At 38.4% G+C, this 25,383-nt stretch overlaps 4 protein-coding genes across 5 annotated transcripts; 2 read left to right on the top strand and 2 right to left on the bottom strand.

The window, feature by feature from the left end:
- Positions 1–180: 180 nt before the first annotated feature.
- rpz4 (rapunzel 4) lies at positions 181–6,217 on the top strand. The gene is made up of 3 exons (XM_063880364.1): positions 181–340; positions 3,412–3,474; positions 3,649–6,217. Exon 3 carries the CDS (start codon positions 3,666–3,668, stop codon positions 4,839–4,841), a length of 1,176 nt encoding a protein of 391 aa, XP_063736434.1. The 5' UTR covers positions 181–340; positions 3,412–3,474; positions 3,649–3,665; the 3' UTR covers positions 4,842–6,217.
- A 5,349-nt stretch (positions 6,218–11,566) lies between these two features.
- On the bottom strand, positions 11,567–16,995 carry LOC134861834 (membrane-spanning 4-domains subfamily A member 5-like). 2 transcript variants are annotated; one of them, XM_063879369.1, is made up of 7 exons: positions 16,778–16,995; positions 15,834–16,028; positions 13,856–13,960; positions 13,318–13,374; positions 12,856–13,053; positions 12,204–12,326; positions 11,567–12,032 (listed from the first exon to the last, which is right to left on the bottom strand). In XM_063879369.1, the coding sequence occupies exons 2-7, from the start codon at positions 16,008–16,010 to the stop codon at positions 11,970–11,972; spliced, it is 723 nt and encodes a 240-aa protein (XP_063735439.1). In that variant the 5' UTR covers positions 16,011–16,028; positions 16,778–16,995; the 3' UTR covers positions 11,567–11,969. The 2 variants fall into 2 exon arrangements, with proteins under 2 accessions (XP_063735439.1, XP_063735440.1); XM_063879370.1 differs by having other exon boundaries at positions 12,213–12,326.
- Positions 16,996–17,651: 656 nt separating this feature from the next.
- Positions 17,652–19,135, bottom strand: LOC134861833 (1-phosphatidylinositol phosphodiesterase-like). The gene is made up of 3 exons (XM_063879368.1): positions 19,010–19,135; positions 18,793–18,853; positions 17,652–18,685 (listed from the first exon to the last, which is right to left on the bottom strand). Exons 2-3 carry the CDS (start codon positions 18,834–18,836, stop codon positions 17,839–17,841), a joined length of 891 nt encoding a protein of 296 aa, XP_063735438.1. The 5' UTR covers positions 18,837–18,853; positions 19,010–19,135; the 3' UTR covers positions 17,652–17,838.
- Positions 19,136–20,177: 1,042 nt separating this feature from the next.
- Positions 20,178–24,943, top strand: ubqln4 (ubiquilin 4). The gene is made up of 7 exons (XM_063879097.1): positions 20,178–20,381; positions 21,287–21,438; positions 21,515–21,657; positions 21,816–22,078; positions 22,791–22,906; positions 23,196–23,349; positions 23,802–24,943. The coding sequence occupies exons 1-7, from the start codon at positions 20,178–20,180 to the stop codon at positions 23,940–23,942; spliced, it is 1,173 nt and encodes a 390-aa protein (XP_063735167.1). The 3' UTR covers positions 23,943–24,943.
- Positions 24,944–25,383: the final 440 nt, after the last annotated feature.

Genomic DNA, 25,383 nt, shown 5'->3' with positions numbered 1-25,383 from the left:
TATTACTCTGTTATTTTAAAGTACTTAAAAACGTTATTGAAAAATCATGACTGACATTGTTCTGTTGTGTTTCTTAGCTACTCAGAACTAATCTCCTTCAACAGTAATGCTTTATTACCATGCCATTGTTTACCTAATGGGTGGAGGTAGATTTGCAATAATATGGCTACATCAACAACCTTTTATGCTCACAACTTCTTTCTCTTTGCCTCCACCACCGAAGTTTTTTTTCTTTCTTTCTGGGTGTGCCTCTCCTCTGTAACTTGAGAGGCACATGACCAATAGGAAGACAAACAAAGTCTGGAAGTTGTGTGTGTATTTCTTCCGCAAACTTTTTAAGGTGAGTCCATTTCTGTTCAAAATGCTTCATAGTTGACAGGCTTATATAGGTTAACGGTGATGGTAGTGCTAAAACACTTTAATATAAAATGATCGATTCAGCTTCATTGACTCCATTTCAGACTCTCGTTACATAATGGAGCTTTTCCCCCCTTCTTTGACACTCTGGAGTGTCGTTAAAAAACGTCCAATGAGCGTATTTTGTCAACGTAGCTTCGTTTTAATAAAGCGAAGTGGGTCATTAGTTAAGTCGGCACTTTTTAATGCAGTTTAAACAAAAAAAGTTTCGATTTTATGGGCGTTGGTTGCCAGATCTGGTGCCACCACTTCACTTTTTACAGGAAGTGTCAAACTTACAAGGCGTTATCTACTTGTGTTGCGCGCTGTAACAAAAAAACAACTTATCTGTGGTGTTAACGTGCGATGTTTGTTTGGCACTCTGTCCCTCGGCTGTAAAATGATACAATTAGAGGCCTTGTACACGGACTGATCGATACTTTTCCATTAAGAGAGCGCATTAACAGAGCGCTTAGCTCGTCTCTCAGTGGCCAGACTGAGCGGTCAGCTGAGGGTTTGGTCATCTGTTCAGAGGAAGCTCTGCCACATAACATAAATGAAACATGATTCATCTCAGCCCTTTAAGAGACATCATGTGTTTCTGTTTGAAGTAGATACACTCAGATACACTTCGGTAGGCTATACCTTGTTTTGAATCATTATAACAATTGCTGCTATAGCCTTATAATACACAATTTAAATATATTGCAGATTCTACCTTTTATTTATTTAAATAAAGCAAACGCCACACTGTGATTGTTACAGTCCAACATTCAGAATGTTACTTAAACTCATAAGTACTTTCAGCTTCAGTTAATGTAGCTGTAAATGTTTGTCAATGTACTTGGGGTATAAAAAGTAAAAACTGTAAATGACCAGATCACAAATTCATCAATGTCGAGTATGTTACGATAGTCGGTCAATGTTGAGCTATTTTAAAATGTATTTACATTTGTAGTCCAGTGGTTTCCAAACTTAAAGGTCATAAATGATTCGGAGGTGTCTGGAGATGATTAATGGGGAAGGGAAGACAAATTAAAAAACTTAGCTCTTCTAAACAAATCTGCTTTTTTTTGACTTTTCTGTAATCTTTATCTTTTTTTGTAAAATACATTTATCCATTTGGTCTTTGAACAGTTATTAAGTCCATGAAACACAACAAGGGGCCAAAAGAAAGAACATATTTTATTATATGAAAACCTAATCTGAAATGTATTTTTACTAACATAACTCAAATAAATGCAGTGGAATAAAGAGCAGCTTATTTAGTACAGTTTAAAATAAAATGGAAATAAACAGGTACCTCAAATAGTCAGTAAAGCACTCCTGTGTATCACTTAATGTAAGTGAAATAGTGAAAAAAAACAGACTTGTTATTCTTCTCTGTACCTGGCATTCATACTGTATCCTCTTTGGAGAGAGTTGCACTCCCAGCTCTCTGTCTCTGAAAATGTGATTTCTTCTAACTCTTCTGTGTTTGAATTGTGTATGGGTGCTTCACATGCACTCAGACTGCAGTTACACTGTTACACGACCCCTGGGACCCTGAGAGAGAGATAGAGAACATCAGTAGAAAACAGGAATCACAATTTTAGCACGGTCAAATCAAATAAGATACAGCAGCTGTAAATGTTCCAACATCCTGCCTGGATTTCCTGTTCGGTTGTCAAGTGTTACAAGGAAATTATGTAGATATGACATACCAGTGTTTTACTTTTTCCACAGTTTTGTGATTCAGGTGTTTAATGCATCAGGTTGACAAATGAGTGCCATCTTCTTTCTGCAATCTTGTGCAGTCTAGCGAGATAAACCCCACAGAGCAGACCTCAGCAGAGAGACAACAAGCTGACAGATTATTTTCCATTGTCTTGTTGCCGTGGTTACTTGCTGAGTTTCACTGGAAAACGCACCCTTGCCCAGCAAGTTTAACCTCTTACACTTAATCACTTCCCACGCCTGCTGCTCTATTATTGACTGGGCTGCAGCACTGCTGCTTCGCCTTTAGCCACAAATATTTTATTTAACTGAACACGAGCTGTGAAGGCCAGAAACCTGAATATGAATGTGATGCCAGCTTCATCACTTTGAGCTGTTGTATAGACAGTGATTGTGAGACTGAGTATGTGGTCATTATTTTGCAGAAAAGTTACACATTACCAGTGGAGCAAAAAGGGGATATGTCTGAACATGCCTAGAAAGTCCATCTTGGTTGCTGTTAGTCAGCCTTTCCTGGCCTTGAAAAAACTATGTGTATTTAACAGAATTTTCCAAATCCATTGGCCCTCTTGTTTTTCAAGTGTTAGCTTAAGTGCACAGCAGGAATTAGTTTCCATTATATTAATAATACTTAGCATATGTACTTACTTCTTAATCATTGGTATTTTTGTGTGAGTATAAATGATTTACCACCTGAGTGAAAATGACTTATTTACAGACAGATTTAGAGCAGGCTCCCATGCAGCCATATTCAAGATATAGATATGAGAGTGGGCTTGATTTGCTCATTTAACTTTAGGCAATAAAACAAACAAGTATATTTCCAAAAAACTAATTCTTCAAGCACAACAAGCTCTTTGTAGACCTTGAAGTTTTTTGGACAGTCTGACAAAAAGTTTGGGGAGATAATGGGATTCATTATTTCAGGCACAAGCTTTAGTGTTTTCCAGACATTTTCTTAATGTTTACTTTCATTGCATGCTGACTTTATCAAAGGTGAGCTTAAACTAAAACTAAAACATTAAAACTGCTCCATCCTGACACATTTCAAAGTCACACGGTACTGAAAGAAATGGTCATTTGCTTGTTGAAGTTAAAGTTACTTATCTAAATCCCACAATGTAAACTTTTAATGAAACTTCTTGATTTTCCAAGAGTACGTACACACACAGATAACACACACCTTACTGGCCCTTCGTCACTGCTGAATTCCCTCTGCATTGTTGACTCATTGCTCACTGGGTGTGGCTAGCCGCCAGCACTGAAGCTCACTTGGCTGTTTCTCTCTTTCCTTATCAGTTTTGCTGTGTTGTAAGACGAGCAAAGGAGCAGGCCACAGTCCAACCACACTGAAACAAAATTGTAAGTAAATCAAGAAAAACCCTAAATTATTTTCTGTCTGTAAAAGTAAAATGTCTGATACTTCTGCCTCATTTGTGTTCAGTGTGTTACCTGTATGTTTGGTTAAAAGAGGTTTCCGTGCCTAAATATCACACCAGACAGTTTTTAACCATGTCAATATTTGTCTCTTGTCAGAATCAGTCTCAGCTAAGATGGCAAGCCAGCTACAGCAGCTTGTAGCGGAAAGGAAGGATATGGTGGAGACCGTGATGGAAGTGTTTGAACACGGAGCTGAAATGGTGGCCAGTATCGCAGGCGACCTTTTCCCCATTTTCTCCATCGCTGCTCCAATTGTTAAGCTGGCTCTGGACAATGTGGAAAGCAAAGAGGCTGTGTTCATGAAGGAGCAGTTTCAGAAGGTGCGAGATCGTCTGGAGGTGATATCGGAGGAGATTCAGCAGATCAACGATGAGATCAAGAAGAGCGGATTAGATGCTGTGTATTTCCCAATAGAGGAAAACCTCACTAACCAGTTCAGGAAGTACATGGACATCCTCAACGCCAAACCCAAGTTCAGGGAGGTCAAGAAGAAGCTTTTCCTTGATCATTTCGCCAAGACCGGCGGTGACAAAAACCTTATCACCCTCTACAACTCTGTCACAGGAGATAACTTCTCTGGGGAATCTGTGCTGGAGATCACCCTGAACTACGAGGAAAAAAGTCGCCGGCCGGTGGAGGACTTCTGCGCCAGACTGAAGAAGCTCTTCTGCATCGGGCTCATCGCACTTCTGGGCCACGCCGCTCTGAAGGGATACGACGAGGAGGATGCACTTCTGAAAGAATGGGGCGAGAAGATGAAGACTGTCCAGACCAAAATGAATGCCGTGATCGAAGACTGCATCGTCAGCTTCCCCAAACAGGCTGAGAGCGATTGCCGTCGTCTGGTCCGTGATGAGTCAAACTTAACCAACCAGCAGCTAGCAGAGGCCATCATAAAGAAACTGAAGAAGAAGTATGACTGGGTGGGCTGGTCCGTGAGGGTATTCAAGTCCCCTTCAGGCTTGTTCGCCAACAAGAAGGATTACCACTGCCCGACAGGGAAGAGCCGCTTCCAGGTCCCTTTATCAGACGAGAAACTCAACGTCTGGGTGTCCTACAGTTCCTCGCCCGAGCCTGTGGACAAAGATCACATCCAGCAGCTGATCCAGACTCAGAAGAAAGTCACGACAGTGAGTGTAGCCGAGGTCCTGTTTGAGAAGTTGCCCGGCTCCTGCGTGGTCCACACGGTCAAAACCAGCAAAGACCTGGCCTGCTCCTGGAGCTTCTCAGATGAGCTGCACTACTGGGAGGAGCACAAAAACTTCTACGTCGCCGTCCACTCGGCCTAAGGTTTTAGACACTGATTAAGACTCTCAATAGTCAGTCATTGCTGGGATTGTAGGTTACTTCATATTAACATGGATATGACAGTCTCTGCCTGGCCTTAACAGTGAAATACTACAGAGTATGTGCCTTAATTGAATCGCTCTAATAACCTTATTGTTTACTGAAGTATTCTCTTTTTCAAATGTGTAGTGCTGATGGTTTCGTCCATCATCTCAAGTCAAAGTTTGCCTTAGTTGGGGTTTTCAATCGGGATCGAACAATACAAACCCTCTGAACCTTGAAATTATTAAATGGGGGAAAAAATAGAAAAAGCTCAGAGAGGATCCCTCTTCCATATCACTTTCACAATCCAGACACTAGATTATTTTACTAAGAATAATGACCTTTTCAAACCCATACACCTGTGTTTTGTTTATTTATCACAACTGACAGAAGAGCTCATCCCCTTTCTTTAGACTGTATTATATCCCAGTTCTCTTTTTGTTATTAATTTGTCAAACGTGTAATGAAATAAAGTTGACAGTTGGTAAGAATTTTGGCAAAACTGTTTTTTAATGTCAACTTATTTCAGAGGTTGTTTTGTGCTGGGGGAAGTTGTTGACCTAGAATCCTGCTGTCATGCAGAGATTATGCGTTGCTGGTAGTGATAAGCATTGACCTCGCCTTCTTCAGTATATACACACCAAGGCTGTGTGAGAAAAATGTCAGAAACCTTAATATGGATTTCAGTCCTACTCGTCTGATTACAAATAACCCTCGTTACAAGAGACAACGCCACGAACAACATTAACTGTGGTGAACTCATGAAAACTTTATTTACACACCCTGTTCCGGAAATGATGAGGCTTAGTGACAGCAATACTTTGTTTACGTACAGATGCCTAGCGTAGCTGTTCTTGAGATACTTGGGCGGTTGTGCAACAAAAACTTGAAAGCCGCAGATCTTTTTGCTCAAGGGTGGATGATTTACTGAATTATAGGAATACACATTTACATTTTGGACAATGTAAATATTGGGTTTGGACTCTTTAGCTTTTTCTAGAGATTTGCATCAACATGTTTATAACCACGATTTCAACACTATGCTTGGAGACACCACTGATTTTTTCTAATTGTTGCACATTATTTGTTTTACATTTTTTCTGTAATATGTGTGTTTCTCCTTTGTTGTTGTTTTTTCTGATCACAAATAAATGTTTTCCAACATTTGGCCAACACATGCCCTGTATTTACTGTAGTATTGTTGATTTTCTATTTTTTATACTATTTCTTTTTCCATACAGTTTATTCAAGTTATCAGACTCTTATATTGAAATTCCTGTTGGTACACCAAAGCAATGAATGTAATACATCTTCCAAATAAACTCATTTGTTTGTATGTTTTTTGTGATTTACTTGCTGTTTGTCAGACTGTCACACAATCTGTTGACTTTGAAAATACAAGCACATTTTACTTGTTTTATCTTTGGATAATAGGTCATGGTTTTGTGGTGATGCTAAAAGTAAATAAGACTGAAGTTGCCATCTTTGTGCAACGTTTTTTAGGAGATGCACAATTACAACAGTTTGGGTTGCTAGAATTGCTGGTTACTCTTTTCCAAATGTGTGTGCTGTGCATACATTACACTATTAGAGTTTTAGCTTTTTTATGTATAATTTTATTGACTTTTGAAAGCAAAATATCCCAATTTTAGCATAAGTACAACATTACATTTTGAGCTTTCATTGAGTGAGAGACTTAACACCCAGCAGTGCAGAAATCTAAAAGCTCAGTAAAAAAAGAGAAAAAGAATATGGTGGTTAGCCTGGAAACACCCTTAGTGCTCTATAATTATGTGGTTGTGGTTTTTCTATATTCAGTGCATGAAGACTCATGGCCCTGCCATACATCACACAGGCGGGTCAAGTGCCTCAGCAGAAATGAACAAGTGCAGAGGAAAACATGTGGCTCAAAGAGTGTTGTCTACATGTATTTTTACTGGCATTCCTTGGATTTAAACTGTATGCACAAGGAAATGACATGTATAATACAGGAAGTATAAAACTAGATTTAAATGTGTAAGACTTTCATTTTAATATTGTAACTTCGAGAGACCTGCCTTGGCAAGGTCACCAGCTCCTGTAGATCTTATCACTTAATCCTCTATAAAGGCAGACAGTGAAATCAATATATTTGCCAGAAATATGTAAACAGCTTCATCGCAAAAAGGAAAAAAAGTATTGCATTTTGAAATGATGATCTCTCCTGTTCATCAGAAATAACTGGTCATATACATGCTAAAGAGATGTTGGTCCACTCTCCAACTAAACCCAGGCCTGGCAGTCTGCAAGTGTGAGAGGTTTCAAGACAGATAACACGTTAGCCATGGAGAAAAAAACAAAAACGTTTATCTTGTCTTTTCTTACTTGTGATTTATTGGATTGTTCCAGTTCTTTAGGCCTCGGATATTCAAATTATTGGAGAAGGTGAACATGTTATTTGCTTGAAATGCTAAGCTCATGGAAATATACAAGCTTTGAGAAGGGGTTGGAAATGGTTTAGAATTTGTAATATTGTTCTCTCTGTATCTACTCCTACACATTTTTGTGTCAAGGTGGTTAAAACAAATATATACAGCTAGTCATAACCGAGTCTCAATGGACTCCAAAGAGATTAGAAAATGTTTGTTTTGTTAAAGAAGGAAAGAGAAGGACTGTGCTACCGTGAAATAATCCCGATATACCCTGAAAGAAATGCAATCTATGCAGAATGAATGTGAAGTTAAAGCTTGGATGAACCCAAAGAAGAGGTGGGATTTTTCTAGTGTCAGCAGGAAATTTGTCATAAGTTTGGGGCTAATATCGTCTTTCATGTCAGGAAAAATACTCCACGTACCAAATCTAGCTTGTCCTTGTTTTCTGGATACCTGTTTGCTAATGGAAAAAGACTGAAAAGGAAGGAATTCAGCAACTTTGGGAAAAAGACGTACAGAAAATAAGCCTAGAAATGTATCAATATTCACAAACACTGACAATATGGTAACACTTTAAAATATTCTGCGTCTATTTTAAATCTGCAGTTATATTTGGGACATTTGTTAGAAGTGGACAAGAGATAATCCCCCTTAAATTGATGTGAATAACTTTTAACAGTTGCTTTCTTCCAGTAGATACAGAGCAGAATATGCATTAATTTGAAGTCTCTCATGTTTTTGTCTTTTAGCTCAGTGTTGGGTTTCCACCTTCTTCTGATAAAAATATCTTACTCTATGTTCACCAGGTAGTCGCTAACTGTGACTCTCTTCTGTTTGGTGCTAGGCAGGTAGCACATAACTGGTTTTAAGACAAACAAATATCCAACAATGACAACATGAGAGTGGTGAGAGAGAAGGAATTGGTAGTTTTGAATTGACATGATTTCATACCTCGACCTCAGACTACAAACTACAAAACTGTGACTCTATATGACCTCTCTGTAGGAGTAAAACAATACAATTTTACTAATAGAGTCATACGTGTTCCAGTTTTTGGCTTGGCCCTTCAGCTCTGTTCTCCATCAGTATGGAAAGGCTGCTTCAGGCGGGTTCCCATGTACGCCAGGTGGGTAAAGAGGGGATGCTGACACAAAACAGTCGAATAGGGGACGTGATGCTTTTAATTAGAATAACTCTTCATTGAATATGATTTGGCCACACAGCCTTGCATTGAGCCCGGCCCATCAGGTGACCTCAGGAACGCAGAAAAACATCACGCGGCAATGGAACGATTCGCCCGCTTTTCAGGAATACATTGTGCTATCACCACAGTGTAAACAACTCTGCTCAAATATAGTCTCAATGGAAATAGCAGTCATTTTGGTAAAAAAAAAAAAAAAAAAAAAAAAAAGGTCACATATTTTAATAAGGTGGTGCAAGTAATATGGAGTGAAGGAGGGGCTAGTTTTCTGACAGACATCATATACTTAGGAAACCTGAATGCAGCTTACTCAAAGATTATGAAACAGATATGTTTAGTTTCTATCGGGAGGCACCAGAAATAGTGTGTCGATGCTAAACAAGGTGAAGGGGACTTCAAAGAAAACCCAATGAAGTTAGTGAGTCTCTAGTATTCTCCCACGTGGGACCCGTGTTTGAAACTTTGATCCTCTTTGAAGGACTACTTTGCCTACTACTTCTGTAACCTCAATTTTAACTTCCAGCAGCAGAAGGGTTGGGATTCATTATTTAAATTCAAAAGACATTATTGACCAATAAATGAATTTACCACGTGTAATGTTTTAAAATGTATGTCACAATGGATACTGTCTTTCAACTGCAAACCAAATCTAAATACGGGTACAAATAAATGGCCTGAACCTGAACATAACTGTTGTATAGTTGTATTATCTTGTACCAGAGTAGCTTTCTTAAGTATGCATTGTTTGTAAAGAATTCCCTTTGTGGATATATCAATAAAATGTAAAACAAACATTTATTAGAAGTAATCACAAAAACAAATGTATGTGTAACTTATCAATACAGTTTTTGTGCTAATGTTGCTTAACAGTGTAAAAGTGTAGTATAAGCTGAGAGCTAAAGTGAATAATGCTACTTCTGACAGCCCAAAAATGAAACGCTGATTTGATTAACATATAGTTTGAGAGAAGCATTATGGAATATGCTGGAGGACACAGTGATTATACATTTAACAGTGTCTCTTCACAATGTGAAAAGGGTTCATTCATATTTGATCACATCAGCATTTGTCCGTAGCCCTATGGAGCATGTTAGCGTTTTTCTGCTCCTTGTTTTTGGGTTTTAGGTCATAACATGTGTGTGTTTGGTGTGCTGTCCCCAAGTGGCCAGAAATCAATTGCTTCAGGTTTAATGTTATTGATTGATGGCAATTCTTTAATTATGAACATATTATGACTTTGGCTTCTGTATCAACAATGAGAACCAGAAAGAATTTGTGCTAAAAAAAACCACAAACCTCTTGCTCTATAATCTCTGTCATCAAACACCATGTTTTCACTTGTGGCCCCTTCCCTACTTTACTACTTGACGTTACTTTGATCTTCTTTACTCACATACCAGCGTTTGGGCAGGACCCAACAAGCTTGTGTGGCCCTGCTGTCTGACTAAGTGTCACAGAAAGTCCTCTACTATCTAGCATTAAAGGGGTATCACACGTCTGGTATTGTTTTCAAAATGTAACCTGAGGCGTCTATTCAGATCCTTTAACACCTCTTTCCTTTTTTAACATTGTATGAACATTTACTCCAATGTCTGTTATGATATATAATCACAAACCTTACACCAGAACAAACTATGCAAAGTCTTAAGCAATCATCTCCACCTCTTTAGTATTTACAATTACTCTTAACTGGTTTCCCGCCCATTACGCAGCATACCAAAAGTTTACCAAAAAAAGCAGCTTTGATTTTATCGGAGCAGTTAATCCCACAGTTGTGTTTCAGTAATGTGACCAACATTTAAACCATATTGATCTTAACCAGCACTTCTTACTTCTTATGCAAACAGAGACGTCTCGCTCAGAGCAGGGCTTACTTTTATAGTAATACTAATAACACCTTTGACAGCTTTTAAAAAAAATAGGGCTCATGAAAGAATCTGATGTGATGCACATCATTTCTATAACGTGTTATTCAAGACCATTTCACGTAAAACATTCACACATAGGCATTTTGTTTTTGTACATTTCACACATTATGTTGGCAGATTTGTATGTAAGAAATCTCACGTGAAAACAAGATTTTCACTTGTATTATCTAATGTGAAACAGCCTTTCTCACATGAAGTATTCCCAGGTGTATGCATGTGAGGTATTTGAACAGTTTAAATGAGAGATACAGTGTGCTATTTCCCATGAAAGGGTTGTATTTCATGTATGAAAACATGAATTTCACATGAACTTTAAAGTGAGGAACTTTGAGGGTTATGAGTCTGCTCAAGGGAATCTAAGGGGTGGTACTAAGCGTGTTACATTGTTTAATGTTCCTGCTAATTTATGGATGATATCTGCCTCCAATCCTTGATATTGGCACAGGGTACGACACCTTTAAACACATTACGTAGTGGTATTACACCTCATCATTCAGGATTTATGATACATGAAAAAACACAGACATACCTGTGGCTCTGCCTTAAGCCACTCTGTTTGTATCTGAGTTGTGTAAACAGAAACCAACATGAATCAACAGGTAAATTCCAGGCACCTGCTGCAATTTACATTAGAAACAGAGTGCAGTTGGCGCATTACAGCACTGGGCCACAGACCTATATTATCAATGTAATTTGCAACTCTGTAATCCCTGTTCCATTCTCAAAACATGAAACAGGGAACATGCACATTGAATTAAACACCCAGCAGGCAATATACAGGTATGTGAATTTAGAGGAATACCACCACCTACTGGCAAACCGTGTAGTCACAGGTTGGGCTGAGAGGCTTGGTAATAGTTGTGCTTTATGTCCTTTGAGTTTGTAAATTACTGCTGACACTGTAAAAGTGGGATATTATTTACATTTAGTGTGCAAGGATGGCATGTTAAATTAATTACAAATAAAAAGCAAGTGACAATAGCTCAAAGTGGAATATAATGACCTTTTCAAATGATATCTATAGTAATCTCCTTAACTTCACACTTTAGTCATCTTTACTTTTTGTATTGAAAGACCACAACTAATTATTAAACTCCTTCAATATCTCAGAGGAGTTTAATATAAGTACACAATAAAACTACAACAACAGAGCAAGTGTTTTTATAGTGATACTCAACAGTTTCGATTACATCATTTTTTTTAACATGACTTAATATTGCAAAATAGCAAAGAAAACCTTTCAGTATATCAATTTCACACATGCACCTCCCATTTACCTCCAAACAAGCTAAGGCACCTTATTCAATAGAAATCATAATCAACTGCAACAGCTTTAAAACATTTACACAGAAGAAATAGACAGAAAAAGCATATTATCTAAAATACTAAAAATAAGTGCAAACCTTTTTTAAACAAAACATGTAGGAAATTATCCAGAAGATTGGCAGCGAAGGGACCAGATGAGTTTGATTAAATCATTACAGAAAATTCAATCAATTGTTTGATTATAATACCTGGTGACTGACAGCAAAAAGCAGGATTCTTCAGCTAGACCTCGGGGTAGCCAGGGTTTTCCACCAGAAGGGGTTTGTACTGTTCAGGTTCCTCAATCTTGTAAAAAAATAAAGATATTATCAGGAAGACTGAAAAAAAATTGCAGACATAATCAAATCTTGAAATGTTTCCAACCTTAAGGCCACATTCAAACAACTCATAAAGAAAAGTAGTACTGAATATTATTTTCTCAGTTCTGACAGTAAGATGTTATTCTGCAGACCATACCATCCCTACCTCCTTGTCCCTTGTCTTCAGAGCCTTGATCCCCAGAACGACGGAGCTGATGGCGACGCAGAGCTCCAGGACTGAGAGGACAATCATCATACCGTTCAAGCTCCTCAGCAGCATCTGGTGGGACACAAGCTTTCTTTAATACATCAAAACACATTTGCTTGTTATATTCAGATATAATGACATTAACTCTCTGTCCATTAACATACAAACTACGCATTACCACAAGTCATTAGGACATCTGGTTATTTACTAAGGGCATAATAATAATAAACCACAATAACATGCATTTAAATCCCAATTAACGGTGATCACAATTTTTCCGTTTTTGACGTGATTTTTCCTTCCAAATCAAAAGTTGAAAATCACAAAATGTAAACAGTTAATGATTATATAAAATCAGAGAAAGCTGCAAATCTTCACATTTCAGAAGCTAAAACCACCTCATGTTGGACATTTTCATTTGATAAATTACTATCAAAAATTAATTAAAGTTCATAAAACTAATTATTCATGTAATCATTTCATCCCTGGTTTTTCTTAATTAGTTTATCCTAAGTGAAGCCTGTTGTAAACAGTTGTGAATGGCGATCATTCATGGTAACTTTTACGACAATATCCGATAAAATACATTTTCCACACTCACCAAAGCCAGGTTTTTGGCTGCCACGCATTTTTCCTTCATTATTTCATCCCCAGAAGATGAAGAGGTACTATGATGGTAACCATAATCATCCTCACACATCCACCACAGCCAAATGTCTGCCATACTGATGCTGTAGAGTGTGATGGCTGTAATGGCAAAACCAACTCCTGCTAGATTCAGAATAACATTGACGATGACCTTGAAAGAAACACACAAAAACACAGCATGACAAAAATGCTCATCAAGTTCAAAAGCCTCCGACTTTCTCCCACATAACAGCTTGGAACACTGCTCCTAAATAATGCTCTGTCCAAAACAATGTAGGTACTGTATATGCTCAAAATGGTGCATGTGCCAAATACAAAAGCCATTTAATTTGTCTTTAGGTATATAAATATAAATTATAATAAAAGTAAATTCTGTTAAGATGACAAGAAGATGTTATAAAGCTGACATACTCACCAGACATGGACTGGGGTACTTCTCAGACAACATTGAAATGATGCCAAACAACATGAACTAAAGACAGAAAAAAACGAAACACATTTTTAAATTACAGTTTTTCTAGAGTCTTTAACTGGTTCACCAGCGTTTTTAACACCAAGAGGGGATATCATCCTCATCTGGTGTTTACAGTGAACTTCTACTAGATAGGAGATAGATGATCTGCTTCTTATCATTTGAGAACCAAGAGAATAAAGATGTTTAATAACAAAACACACTTGTGTTTAGGCAGAAGTCTCTAATATATTCAAAACACAGCACAATACAGAAGTGATTGGTTTGAGCTGATTCATTCATTTTTGCTTGTACTGGACTTGGACAGATATTTGATTCTGAATCTGAAAAAAAAAACTCCAGGTGGATTTTCTTCGAATCAAATAAACAACCCAAATAAAATTACACTTTATTTTATTACATTTTGTAAGAAACTTACTGTTGGGCTTTGGTTATTACACAAATAACAATTAAAAAATCATTTAAGATTTGCTTTGCTTACCAATGGTCCCAACCAAAAGGGAAACCAGTCAATGCTCCGCATGCGAGCAAAACAAAAGATCACACCAATGCCGATGTTGAACAACCCAACCATAATTTGCAGAGTCTGTGGAGAAGAAAAAACCTAGCATGAACCACAAACATCTGTACAGGACAACAACAAATCCCAGGTCACTATATGGGGCACAACTGTTACTCTCTTAATACCAGTGACGTGCGGTGAAGTTCATGGCTGGTGAGGCACTGACGTCATCACAATCAGATTTGAACTGGACTCACTAGCACCCACTGCCATGAGGCAGGAGAACTGCGTGCCTCACCTAGTCTCTCTTCGCAGCGGTTTTGCTCAGCTCAAGAGACACGTTACAGACATACAGTTGACAAAAAACACTGTATATTATATACACCAGCTAAAGTATGGAAATTAGTTAATATAGCCAGAGTGTTTGAACATTTTAATAGCGACATACAGACAGACAGCAGTTACAGTCTCACTGTATAGCATGTCAGCAGGTTGGTGCCTCACCGAGCAGCCGTTCTCAGTGTTTGAACGTGAATATGAAAATTCAGCGATTTTGGATCAAAATAATGTAAAACTGGTGAAATTAAAAGGAAAATAACTTTATAATACAAACAACTGGATAAATATGATCATTACATTTATTTCTTCATTTTACTTTTCATGTTGACAGGTGAGGCACGGCCTCACCTGCCTCCCCTCATCCGCACGTCACTGCTTAATACACTGCCTGGCCAAAAAAAGGTCACACACTCTTAATATTTCGTTGGACCGCCTTTAGCTTTGATTACAGCAGGTATTCACGGTGGCATCGTTTCCACAAGCTTCTGCAATGTCACGCATTTATTTCAGTCCAGAGTTGCATTCATTTTTCGCCAAGATCTTTTATTGATGACGGGAGATTCGGACCACTTTGCAAAGTCTTCTCCAGCACATCCCAAAGATTCTCAATCGGGTTCAGGTCTGGACTCTGTGGTGGCCAATCCATGTGTGAAAATGATGTCTCATGCTCCCTGAAACACTCTTTCACAATTTGAGCCCGATGGATCCTGGCACTGTCATCTCAGGGCACCTGGGCCCGGTGCCCTGTAGCTACTTAAAGTCTCCCTGCCACACTAACTCTCTTGCTCTGCTCCTCTCTGCTCTTTCCCGCAGGCACCAGGTTTTGGTTTGGTATACTGTTACTTTAGCTGTTCTACTTTGTACATCTCAACACCCTCACACATACACGTCCATGCAACCCTCACCCTGCACTTACACTACTGATACCACTGACGTCCACACCTCATCCTTTACTTATTTGTGCACTTCTTTAATTTGACTTACTTTAATAAAAATATCTTTTGTTACCATTGACATGGTGTGTCTCTCCTTTGTTGTGGCCTTTTTGAGCCAGGTCATAACAAGTCCCAATCCCTTTAGTTCCCTTCACATTGTGCTTGTGGAAATGCTCTTACTTTCACTATTAAACATAGCCGTGAGTTCTACTGTTGTTTTTCTACCGTTTGATTTCACCAAACGTTTAAGTGATCGCCGATCACGATCCACATTCCGTCCTCGAAGATGATGTTTCCCGACTGTCCTTCCAGTTTTTAATAATGCATTGGACAGATCTTAACCCAATTGTAGTAGTTTCAGCAATCTCCTTAGATGTTTTCTCTGCTTGATGCATGCCAATAACTTGACCCTTCTGAAACAGATTAACATCTTTTCCACGACCACAGGATATGTCTTTCGACATGACTGTTTAACAAATGAGAAGCTACTCACTGCATCATTTAGGGTTAAATAACTTGTTGCCAGTTGAAACATAATCACCCATGCAGTAATTATCCAATGGGAGGCTCTTACCTATCTGCTTAGTTAAATCCAGGTGGTGACCCTTTTTTTAACCGGGCAGTGTAGTTACACTGTGTTATTTTGTTTGCATTTATGGCAAGACAAGGTACAAATAACTCACCCCCAGTACTGTCTGAGAAGTTCTCTGGATCCTCCTCATGTGCTGGGACACGGAGCAGCACATGGGGTTGAAGCACAGGCTTTTGAGGATTTGGCACAGAGGAGGAAAAACACTTTGGGTGTCAGAGCTCAGAGTGATTACAGTTCTGCCCTCAGACTTGGTGATTGTGACAGCCATCCTGCCTGCTCCTGTAGACTGAAAGAAACAAAGAGAACTTTTAATTTGTTTTTATACAGTGTTTTTCTCAGACACATTTGTGTGAAAATTGCCACTTTGCCTGTAAATCCAGCATTTCTGAAAGTATTTACCAGGTTTGTATAACCCTTACTTTTTCAAATGGGGCTGCTAAAGTTTAAACTGTATGTGCAGAGCAGTTTCCACTATAGGGCATACCTTTTATAGTAATATATATAATAAACACAAAATAAAGAAAACTGTTTTCCTTTTGTGACATTTTGTACTTTTGGATTAGGTGTGAAACAAATTCATGCAAAAACAATGAAGTCACAATCGAAGTTATCAGTTAGAGAAAGTTATTTGCATAATCCTGTGTCTTATTTACTCAGGTACTGTAATGTGATATATTGTAGGTATGCTTCCAGGTACCTTTGGCCACATAGAGGATATTGCCACATAGAGGATATTGCAAATCCATAATTGAAGAAAAAGTAAGCAAGTTGTACTCATTTGAACAACAAATCTCCCTCATTTCATCAGGTTACGTGTAATTGTTATCGTTCACTACCGTGCTGACATGCGTGTTTTCTTTTAACCGTGAAATATGAATCATTGACGTCATCCACTTGATATACTGATTGCTGTAAATGTAAGGGTTTACTTAAGTAGCAGTACACGACCATATACATAATAAGGATTGGCTAAAATGTAACTAAGTTAGACTTCGATATATAGCCTACTGAATCAAACATGGCAGAAGCACTTACCTGCTTTTATGGTTAAAAATCTATCGAGTTCTTTTCAGCTGAAGAAATGTGGCTGGTAGTTGCGCAGTTATTTTTTAGGAAAGCGGAAGGGAGGGATAGAGAGAGAGAGAGAGAGAGAGAGAGAGAGAGAGAGAGAGAGAGAGAGAGAGAGAGAGAGAGACAGAGAGACAGAGAGGGAGAGAGAGAGAGACAGAGAGAGAGAGAGAGAGACAGAGAGACAGAGAGAGAGAGAGAGAGAGAGAGAGAGAGAGAGAGAGAGAGAGAGAGAGACAGAGAGAGAGAGAGAGAGAGACAGAGACAGAGAGGGAGAGAGAGAGAGAGTTCCCAGAAGTAACGCCCTTCACTGGGAGCAAGTGTAACCCTTTGCTGCTCACACACAAAGTTACTTATTGGCGTGATTTTAATTTACTACTTCAACGATTTAAAACAATGTCAAAGAGGCACTGACATTTCTGTTGCCAAAAATTCAGAAGTCCAAAGTCAACCAGCACACCCAAACACCTCTTTTCTTTCATGTTCATTTACCTGTCATTATATTACATATTGTTTGTCTGACTATAGATATTATCTAAATCCAGGACAACTTGCACCGTCAGGTAAATTCAAAGCGGAGAAATCCCTTTTCTGGTATTTGGTTATTGGTATTTATTTTGTGGCATACAAATTGTTAATTAAAAGACACTGAATCAGTCAAACAAACTTGTTAGCATTTGAATATGATACGTTTACCTGTAAAGGTATTGATTTTGACATTTAACTATTAATACGTTTACCTATGATTAAATATCTATGTATTTATTTCAATGCTGCACCTATAACACATGAAGACAGCATTGGAGTTAGGTGAAATGTAACAACATGAAGCAACACAAGCTCAAGATCAATGAGAAAGCAATATCATTTTATTTATTGTAGGCATATTTATGGCCACAAGATGCAATTACAAACGAAACAAGCAGAGTATCACTTCACAGATTACTTTATGTATTTCCAGATACTTCGGCTACATAAGAATGTGTACAGTAGGTATGAATGAAAGACATCTGTGAATCATTGTATTATTACCAAAAGTTTAAATTGATAACAGTTTGAATGAGGTCAATGCCGGGGAAGTCCATGGCAATTATGCCAAAGCATGGTCTGGGTTTATTAGGGTAAAACTGTCTCAGGTATTGATTGAGCCATGGGTTTACCTTCTCAGCGACTCGCTTTGGAGTCAGAAACATCCCCCAGAAAGTACCAAAGCCTGAGCCACTACTGTCAGTCAAAATAGCATTATCACCCCCACAAGCTTCAGTGGCTTGGTTCAGCTGCTTAATTATTTCATTCTCTTTATTTTTAAAATCGCTAACCTCATTGTAATGCTTTCCATCTGTATCTATGAGGGGAATTCCCAGAGTGAAGGTGCTCTTTTGCAAAAAGACAATTTTCCCCCTGACTTGACCCATATTTGGCATTGCAGTGTTCACCCACACATGCTGGTCGCTACCAATTAGACTCTGCACCATTTCATTCACAGTTTTCTTCTCAAAAGACTCTGGTTGGACTCTAATGAGCACAGCTTCACTCTTAAACTCTGACAGGAAGGCTTGGACAGTGTCAATTACATCCCTGAGAGTGATGTGTTGGTAAATCACCCCATGCATGACGCAGAGGGTGTCACCCAGTCCAAATACTTTGAGGTCTAAAAAACGAATGCCAGCTCTTAGTTGATCCTTCAGGGACCAAGCCTGGTGTTTAGCCTCTGGACCTCCATACAGGGCCATGCTGTCATGGGCACCAGGAAAGGTGAGGAGAGAGAGGGTGCGGAAATCCTCAATGCCCGCCATCCATGGAATATTATATGACCCCGGGAGTATGAGGTTTGCATTGTCATTGAGGAACTGATCATTTCCATGGCAGAAAATACTGAGGGTTTAGAAGAAAAAAATGTATACTCACATGCCACAAAATTGCAGCCTTAAAACAATGTATCTGTTGTGGTGTTTTACTTGCAGAAGGTTCAATATACTCACGTGACAGACATCAATATGAACTGGAAAAGCAGGCCAGACTTCATTCTTGCAGAAATGCAATCTAGTAAATAATGCGTAAAATAGAAATGATGCATTCATCACACTAAAATCAATCACAGAATTAAAACATGCATTGATAAATTACTCATTAATTATCCAAGGTAAGCTTTCACTTGGAAGATTTTACTAACAGCATCAGGTGAATTTGGTACTGTACCTTACAGCCAGGAGGAATTTACAGCAAACCAATCCAATGGTCAGAATGTGGACGGCTCAACTAAACATCCCTGCCTTATATTGCGTAGTTATCTGCAAAATTGTAGGTGTGGACTACAAATATCAGGTAAGTAATCCAGGCTGATTGTTCTTGATGTCAGACATACAAATATGTTTCTACTGATTGTGGTGTTGTTTGTTTTCAAGGGTGTTTTAGAACGGGAGATCCTATAGAATAATTGATAAAGATTAGCTTTTATCTTTAATAGGAATTATCTTGAATGCTAGCAGCCACACCAATGCAATACTAAGATAATGACTCAACTATAATCTTGACGAGATGACTGAGGACATTGTTGAGAGTCTGCCAGCATAATTGAATACTATCTTATCAATAAGTGGAACAGGAAAGAAGTGAAATGTTGCTTTGGATTACACTTAATGCGTCTAATATATGAAAGCAGTGGTGAAATGTAACGTTGTACATTTAATCAAATACTGTACTTTCTGCATACAAGACATAAGCTTTAAAAAATATAATGTTTTGTTGTATAAACATAACGTCTAACAATTACAGATGAAATAATAGGTTCAGGCTTATATATATTTTTTAGAAAAATCAGAAAAGTAACAGGGTCCATTTTTCGTTATGAACCATTTTAACTTTTAATTCTTAGAAGAAGTACATTTTCCATTTCACAATTTAGAACACGTATAACATTTTAGTTAATGATCTTTATTTGCACTCATAAAATCAGGACATGTTGATGACTGCACTTTCTATCGGTATTGTACATTCACACACATTCATTGGCCATTAGGCCTACAGGTATCATTTTTTTATCATTTAAATTGTATTTTAAAGTGTTGTTGTTTTTTTATGGCTTCATTTTCATTCTTACCAGTTTGCCACTTTTTCTTATGTCTTCACCTACCTACCTTATTTTAAACACTTACGGAATCAGATTTTTATGTAAATAAACTTGCCTTGTGACCATAGACCATAATAAGCTTGTTAAAGAGTATTTGCAGGCAATATTATTTCTACTTAAGTTTACATCTAAATAGTTATACTTGGAAAACATCTAAGTAACAAGAAAAGTATTTCATTTTCTTTATGATTTAATAAATATATCCCAAATATGCAAAGGTGTTTATTTTGAAGACCGATGGGTGGCGGCTTCAACTGCACCGGAAGTAACACAGAAGAAGAAGCAGTAGTAAAGATGGCTGACAATAGCAACACAGATCGCACGGAGGATGACAACATGGAGAACACTGTTGCTTCGGGAGGATCTATGATGGTGATCACTGTCAAAACCCCCAATGGAAAAGAGGAAATTTCGATATCGGAGGACTCTTCTGTCTCACAGGTATCAGGACTTTTAAATAACCGGGCTGCTGAAATCATGCACCCGTCATCACGCGTTTCCTCGTAGACATCAGAGGAAAGGTCAAAACGTATTTTTAATTAGCTGTCCAGCAGCGAGTTACGTTATAAAATGTATATTCGTGGTCTCAAAATGTTTTCTGTATTACTATAATATATATATTTAAAATCCTGGTGCGAAATAAACGTTTAAATATTTCCTACGACGGTCGACCTGCGTATGATTAGCAGATAATAGCTAACCATATTTGGCTAATTTCGACACTGACGTCATATAACATCTTCTTCGTCTAACGTTGAAACTGCAGTGAAACCAGTCATTGTTTAGTTTGGTATGAAGCGATAACGGGTTCACGTTATTTTGCATTAGCTCAATGACATGGAGCTGGGTGTGGTGCTGTTGACCAACATTACTAAATAAGTTAAATACTGACAGTGGTATAAATTAACTATGTACATTTACTCAGGTGCTGTACTCAAGTACCACTTTTATGGACTTGTACTGCAATTGAGTATTTCAATTGTTTTATTCTTTGTACTTCTACCCTTCTACTATTCAGTGGTAAATCGTAATTACTACACTTAAATAAATACACTTACATAAATACAACTTAAATAAGACTTAAGTTACACCTGGAGTAAATTAATAAGCTATAAAAACTTGCTCCACCAGCTCTGATAACACTTGAATGCCTCAATACTTTAAAGCAAAACATTTTATATATATATAACTAGATTTTGAAAAAGCACCCCCCTTCAAAACAGGGCCACATGTTACATTATAATGGAGGACCCTGTTGATATTATTTTAAACTCAAATATCAAGAAACTTTCTTTTAGGGACTGAAGAGGGGTTGCTCACTTGCTTTTTTTCCCCCATTTGCCCAGTTCAAACAGGAGGTATCCAAAAAGTTTGAGGCCCAGCAGGACCAGCTGGTGTTGATATTTGCTGGAAAGATTCTGAAGGATGGCGATCCTTTAAAGCAGCACGGTATCAAAGACGGGTTAACTGTTCATCTTGTCATCAAGACTGCCCCAAAGTAAGTAGAATTTGTGTGCAGGTGACAAAGCTAACACACGGTGAACGTTTTATTAATGTTTGCTTTCTTTCCAAAGATCAACAGGTGATGGCCCATCTCAGACAAGTTCCAGTTATGGAAACCCTCCAAGTTACAGCAGCATTACCTCAAACCCCACTGTAGCAGACAGAGCAGAAGGTGGAATGAATCCAACGCCAACACAAACTGCTAATCCTATGGGTAAAATTTGTAAATGTAGAAATGTAAAAACACATTTGAGAAGACCAAGCAAAGTAATAAAATCCTATGGCAAAATATTATTTTTAGCCAAGTTCCTATAGTCAACAGGTTTGTAATCCTGCAAGTATGTAATCTCCAGCTTTACTCCTCCTTCTCAGGTGGACTCGGGGACCTGTCTGGCTTGTTGGGTCTGGGCATGGGTTCATCCAGCTTCATGGAGATGCAGCAGCAGGTGCAGAGTCAGCTGATGTCCAACCCACAGATGTTGACGCAGATGATGGGCAACCCCATGGTCCAAAACATGATGTCCAACCCAGACCTGATGAGACAGATGTTAGCAGGCAATCCTCAGATGCAGCATCTCATGGACAGTAACCCGGACGTCTCCAGCATGTTCAACAACCCTGAGCTTATGAGACGGGTCAGTGCGGAGCCCTAAAACATAGATTTATAAATAATACATCTTGTGTTAAAAGTTGTAGTCGTCAGGCAGTCTAAACTCTATAAACAGATGCTGCTTTCAGATGTAGAAGCTGAATGTAATGGCACAAAATGTTGGTGTCTCTTTAAAGATGATGTATGCCCTTTTTTTCACTCTCTGACTGTAAATGTTCTCAGATTTGCAGTCTGTTTTTGATCACATTAGTTTCCTCTGATCTTCTCTGTCATGGATTCAATCTTTGATGTCCATGATTAATTGCTTCCACATATCGGTGATTAGTGAAAAATGTAATTTAGAGTTGGTTTTATTCACATTTTTTTCAAAAAATACAATTCCGGCTACAACTAGATCAGGTGAAATGTGCTGGGGTTAAGAGTTAAATCCAAAGCCCAGTGAGACATTAGTTGTTGCCTGGCATGCATCTTCCTTGGCTCTTACAGTGTTTGTTTATGTCGTTTGAAATATTTTGTCCCTGGACAGATCTTATAGTGTTGCAATGATGCAAGAGATGATGCGTAACCAGGTCTGGCTGCTTGGTAACCTTAAGAACATCCCCAGGGTTTATAATGCTCTATGGAGAGTCTATGCATACATCCAAATTGCTATCTGTGTGAAAAATATATAAAAATGATCATCTGTGAGGACTTTGTTGGGTTTCGTGTTGACTTGTGCCATGTTTGTTGTTGAACAGATTCAGAGTCCCGAGACACTGTCTATGCTGACCAACCCCAGAGCCATGCAGGCCCTCACCCAGATCCAACAGGGCCTGCAGACCTTGCAGACAGAAGCCCCAGGGTTCCTGTCCAGGTAAGACCTTAATGCTCTTAATCCGATAATTTAGCCCTGTATAATTGTCTTAATCTGGTACAATGACTTCTGTAATTTAAATCATGACAAGGAAAAATACATGGTATTCAGTTGGTCTAAATCTGATCCTGCACTGCAACACTAGATGCCGCCAAATCCTACAAACTGTTGTTTTAGAAGTTGGTCATTATTTGTAGTGGTTATTTCAAGTCATGGTATATTTCCCTGAAAATAAAAGGGAATTGTCACAGTTTTCTGGGTTGTTGACCTTTTTCTTCTCCTCTTTTAGATTGTCTCCTGGAGGCCTCACAGTTCCTCCAGGCACAGGGGGCAGCATCCCCCGAGTGACCCCTCAGTCTCCTGCCATGACAACAGCATCCAATCCCTCTCAGCAACAGCTCATGCAGCAGATGTTACAGATGTTCTCAGAGGGCGGGCCATCAGTATGTTTCATCTAATTGCCTAAAAGTGTTCTGTTTTCCTAAATCAGAGCAACACGAATATTCCATTCCCATAGGTTTTGTGTTTTTTCTCTGGTCAGCCATTTTAAAGCAACAATATGTAGGTATTTTAACAATTCAGCACCTCTACAGTAACAGATAACCTGTATATCACTTATACATCGCTGTGGAAAATATGGACTGCTGTAACAATATATTTATTATGATTACATTACATAACAAGTTATCTGAAACAAGCAAGCTGACAACTATAATTACAGAACAGTGAGTGAAAGTGGTGGGAGTAAGTGTAGTTAGTTTTTGCACGTTTTTGTATAAGCATACAGAATAATATGAGAACATCTCTTCACTCACTAAATCCTGTATTTTCAATAAAATGATCACCTCTGTAAATAAGCAGCAACTGACCTCACGCATCCTCTCCTTCCTCACAGCTTCAGGGCCCAGAGGATCGGTTCCGGCACCAGCTAGAGCAGCTCAACACCATGGGCTTCGTTGACCGCGCAGCCAACCTGCAGGCACTCACCGCTACAGGAGGGGACCTCAACGCTGCTATCGAGAGACTTATAAATTAACTCTGTTTATTCTGCGGTTGAGGGTGGAGAAGTGTGAGAGTTAGGGGCTGGCCCGGTAGATTAATAGTAAATACATGAAAACGGTCCTACTTTATAGGCTGACCTAACAACCTCATAGACACAGTTGTAAATCATAGTCAGAGAGTTTGAAGGATGTCGTTGGTTTATAACAGGATTTTTGATGTTAAAATGCCGTGGCAGCGCTGCTACTGTAAAATGATGCCACTACTATCACTGCCGCGACCAATGAGTTATTCCTGCCAGTGCAGCGGGACATGATTTCTGACATTAAAAGTGCTCATTGAGTAAAATCTGCATGAGGTTACCAAGAAATATGATTATGTAATTTTAAAAGATTATGATTGGGTAGTAATATAAAGAGATTTGATTGAGGATGTTGTTGCAGTAGGTTGGGTGATGGTCTGAGCTGGTTTACACATTTTTTTTGACATTCTTGACTGGTATTTATTTAAATATCTCTTCATTAAGGCTGTTTTTACCCTGACATGTTCTTCTATTTTCCCCAAAAACATTGTCAGTGCTGAATCTTGTTTGAAATGTTTGTTAGTGAACGTTTTCAGGAGGACCAAAAGTGTGTAAAATGAGCATTTGGATAAGGGTTGGAAAATGTAACAATATAGAAGGGAGAGGAAAGAGATGTTTCAAATGGTAGAGATTTTGCAATATTATGATGTAAGCATACCTTTAATATCTCTGGCTATATTGCCAATAGTGATGCCATACTGTGATTTGGGGTTCATAGGTTTATTTTTTAACATGAATTCTTCGGGGTTTTTTCGTTTGCAGGATGGTCCAAAAGAGCAGTTTACATTTGGTTGTTTTCATCTAAAAATAATTCTAAAATATACATTTCAGAATCAATATATCCTGCCTTAAGATTACATAAACTTTGACCACACCACCCACTGTTAGTAAAGACCTTGCCATGTGATTTCCTGTCAACTAACTATTTAAAACTAAATAAACTTTCATCCATTAAACATTTCTTTTGTTCAAAAATATAAAATGGTATCTCAGAGAAGTGTTGTTGTCCTGAGGAATGATACAGTGCTACATGTTGAGGATGTATTAACTTAAGGTAGAGCTGTAACTATCAGTCATTGTTGTAGTTAGTTATTGATCTGCAAGTTCAAATCTGTCCATATTTTTCCATTTAAGGTTACCAAACTAGGAAAGCCCTCATCCCGCCTTCTGTAACGCTAGTCTTATCAATAAAGACTCTGAGAGGTTATTGAAGTCTGTCTCGAAGGGGATATCTTGTCATTCCAACGGTATCTATCATTAAGTGTCTTTGACCAGAAGTGGGCTTTTATTTTGAAATGACCTCTTAGCTCTCCGCAACGCCCCTCGCTCCAAAGATCCTCTGGCCATTTAGCTAAGTAAAGAGCAAAAACAACAAGGACTAGTCTTCTAAAAAATT

Source organism: Eleginops maclovinus, chromosome 3 (assembly GCF_036324505.1).
Source record: "Eleginops maclovinus isolate JMC-PN-2008 ecotype Puerto Natales chromosome 3, JC_Emac_rtc_rv5, whole genome shotgun sequence".
Classification (NCBI taxonomy): Eukaryota; Metazoa; Chordata; class Actinopteri; order Perciformes; family Eleginopidae; genus Eleginops; species Eleginops maclovinus.
This window is presented reverse-complemented; position numbering and strand designations above follow the sequence as displayed.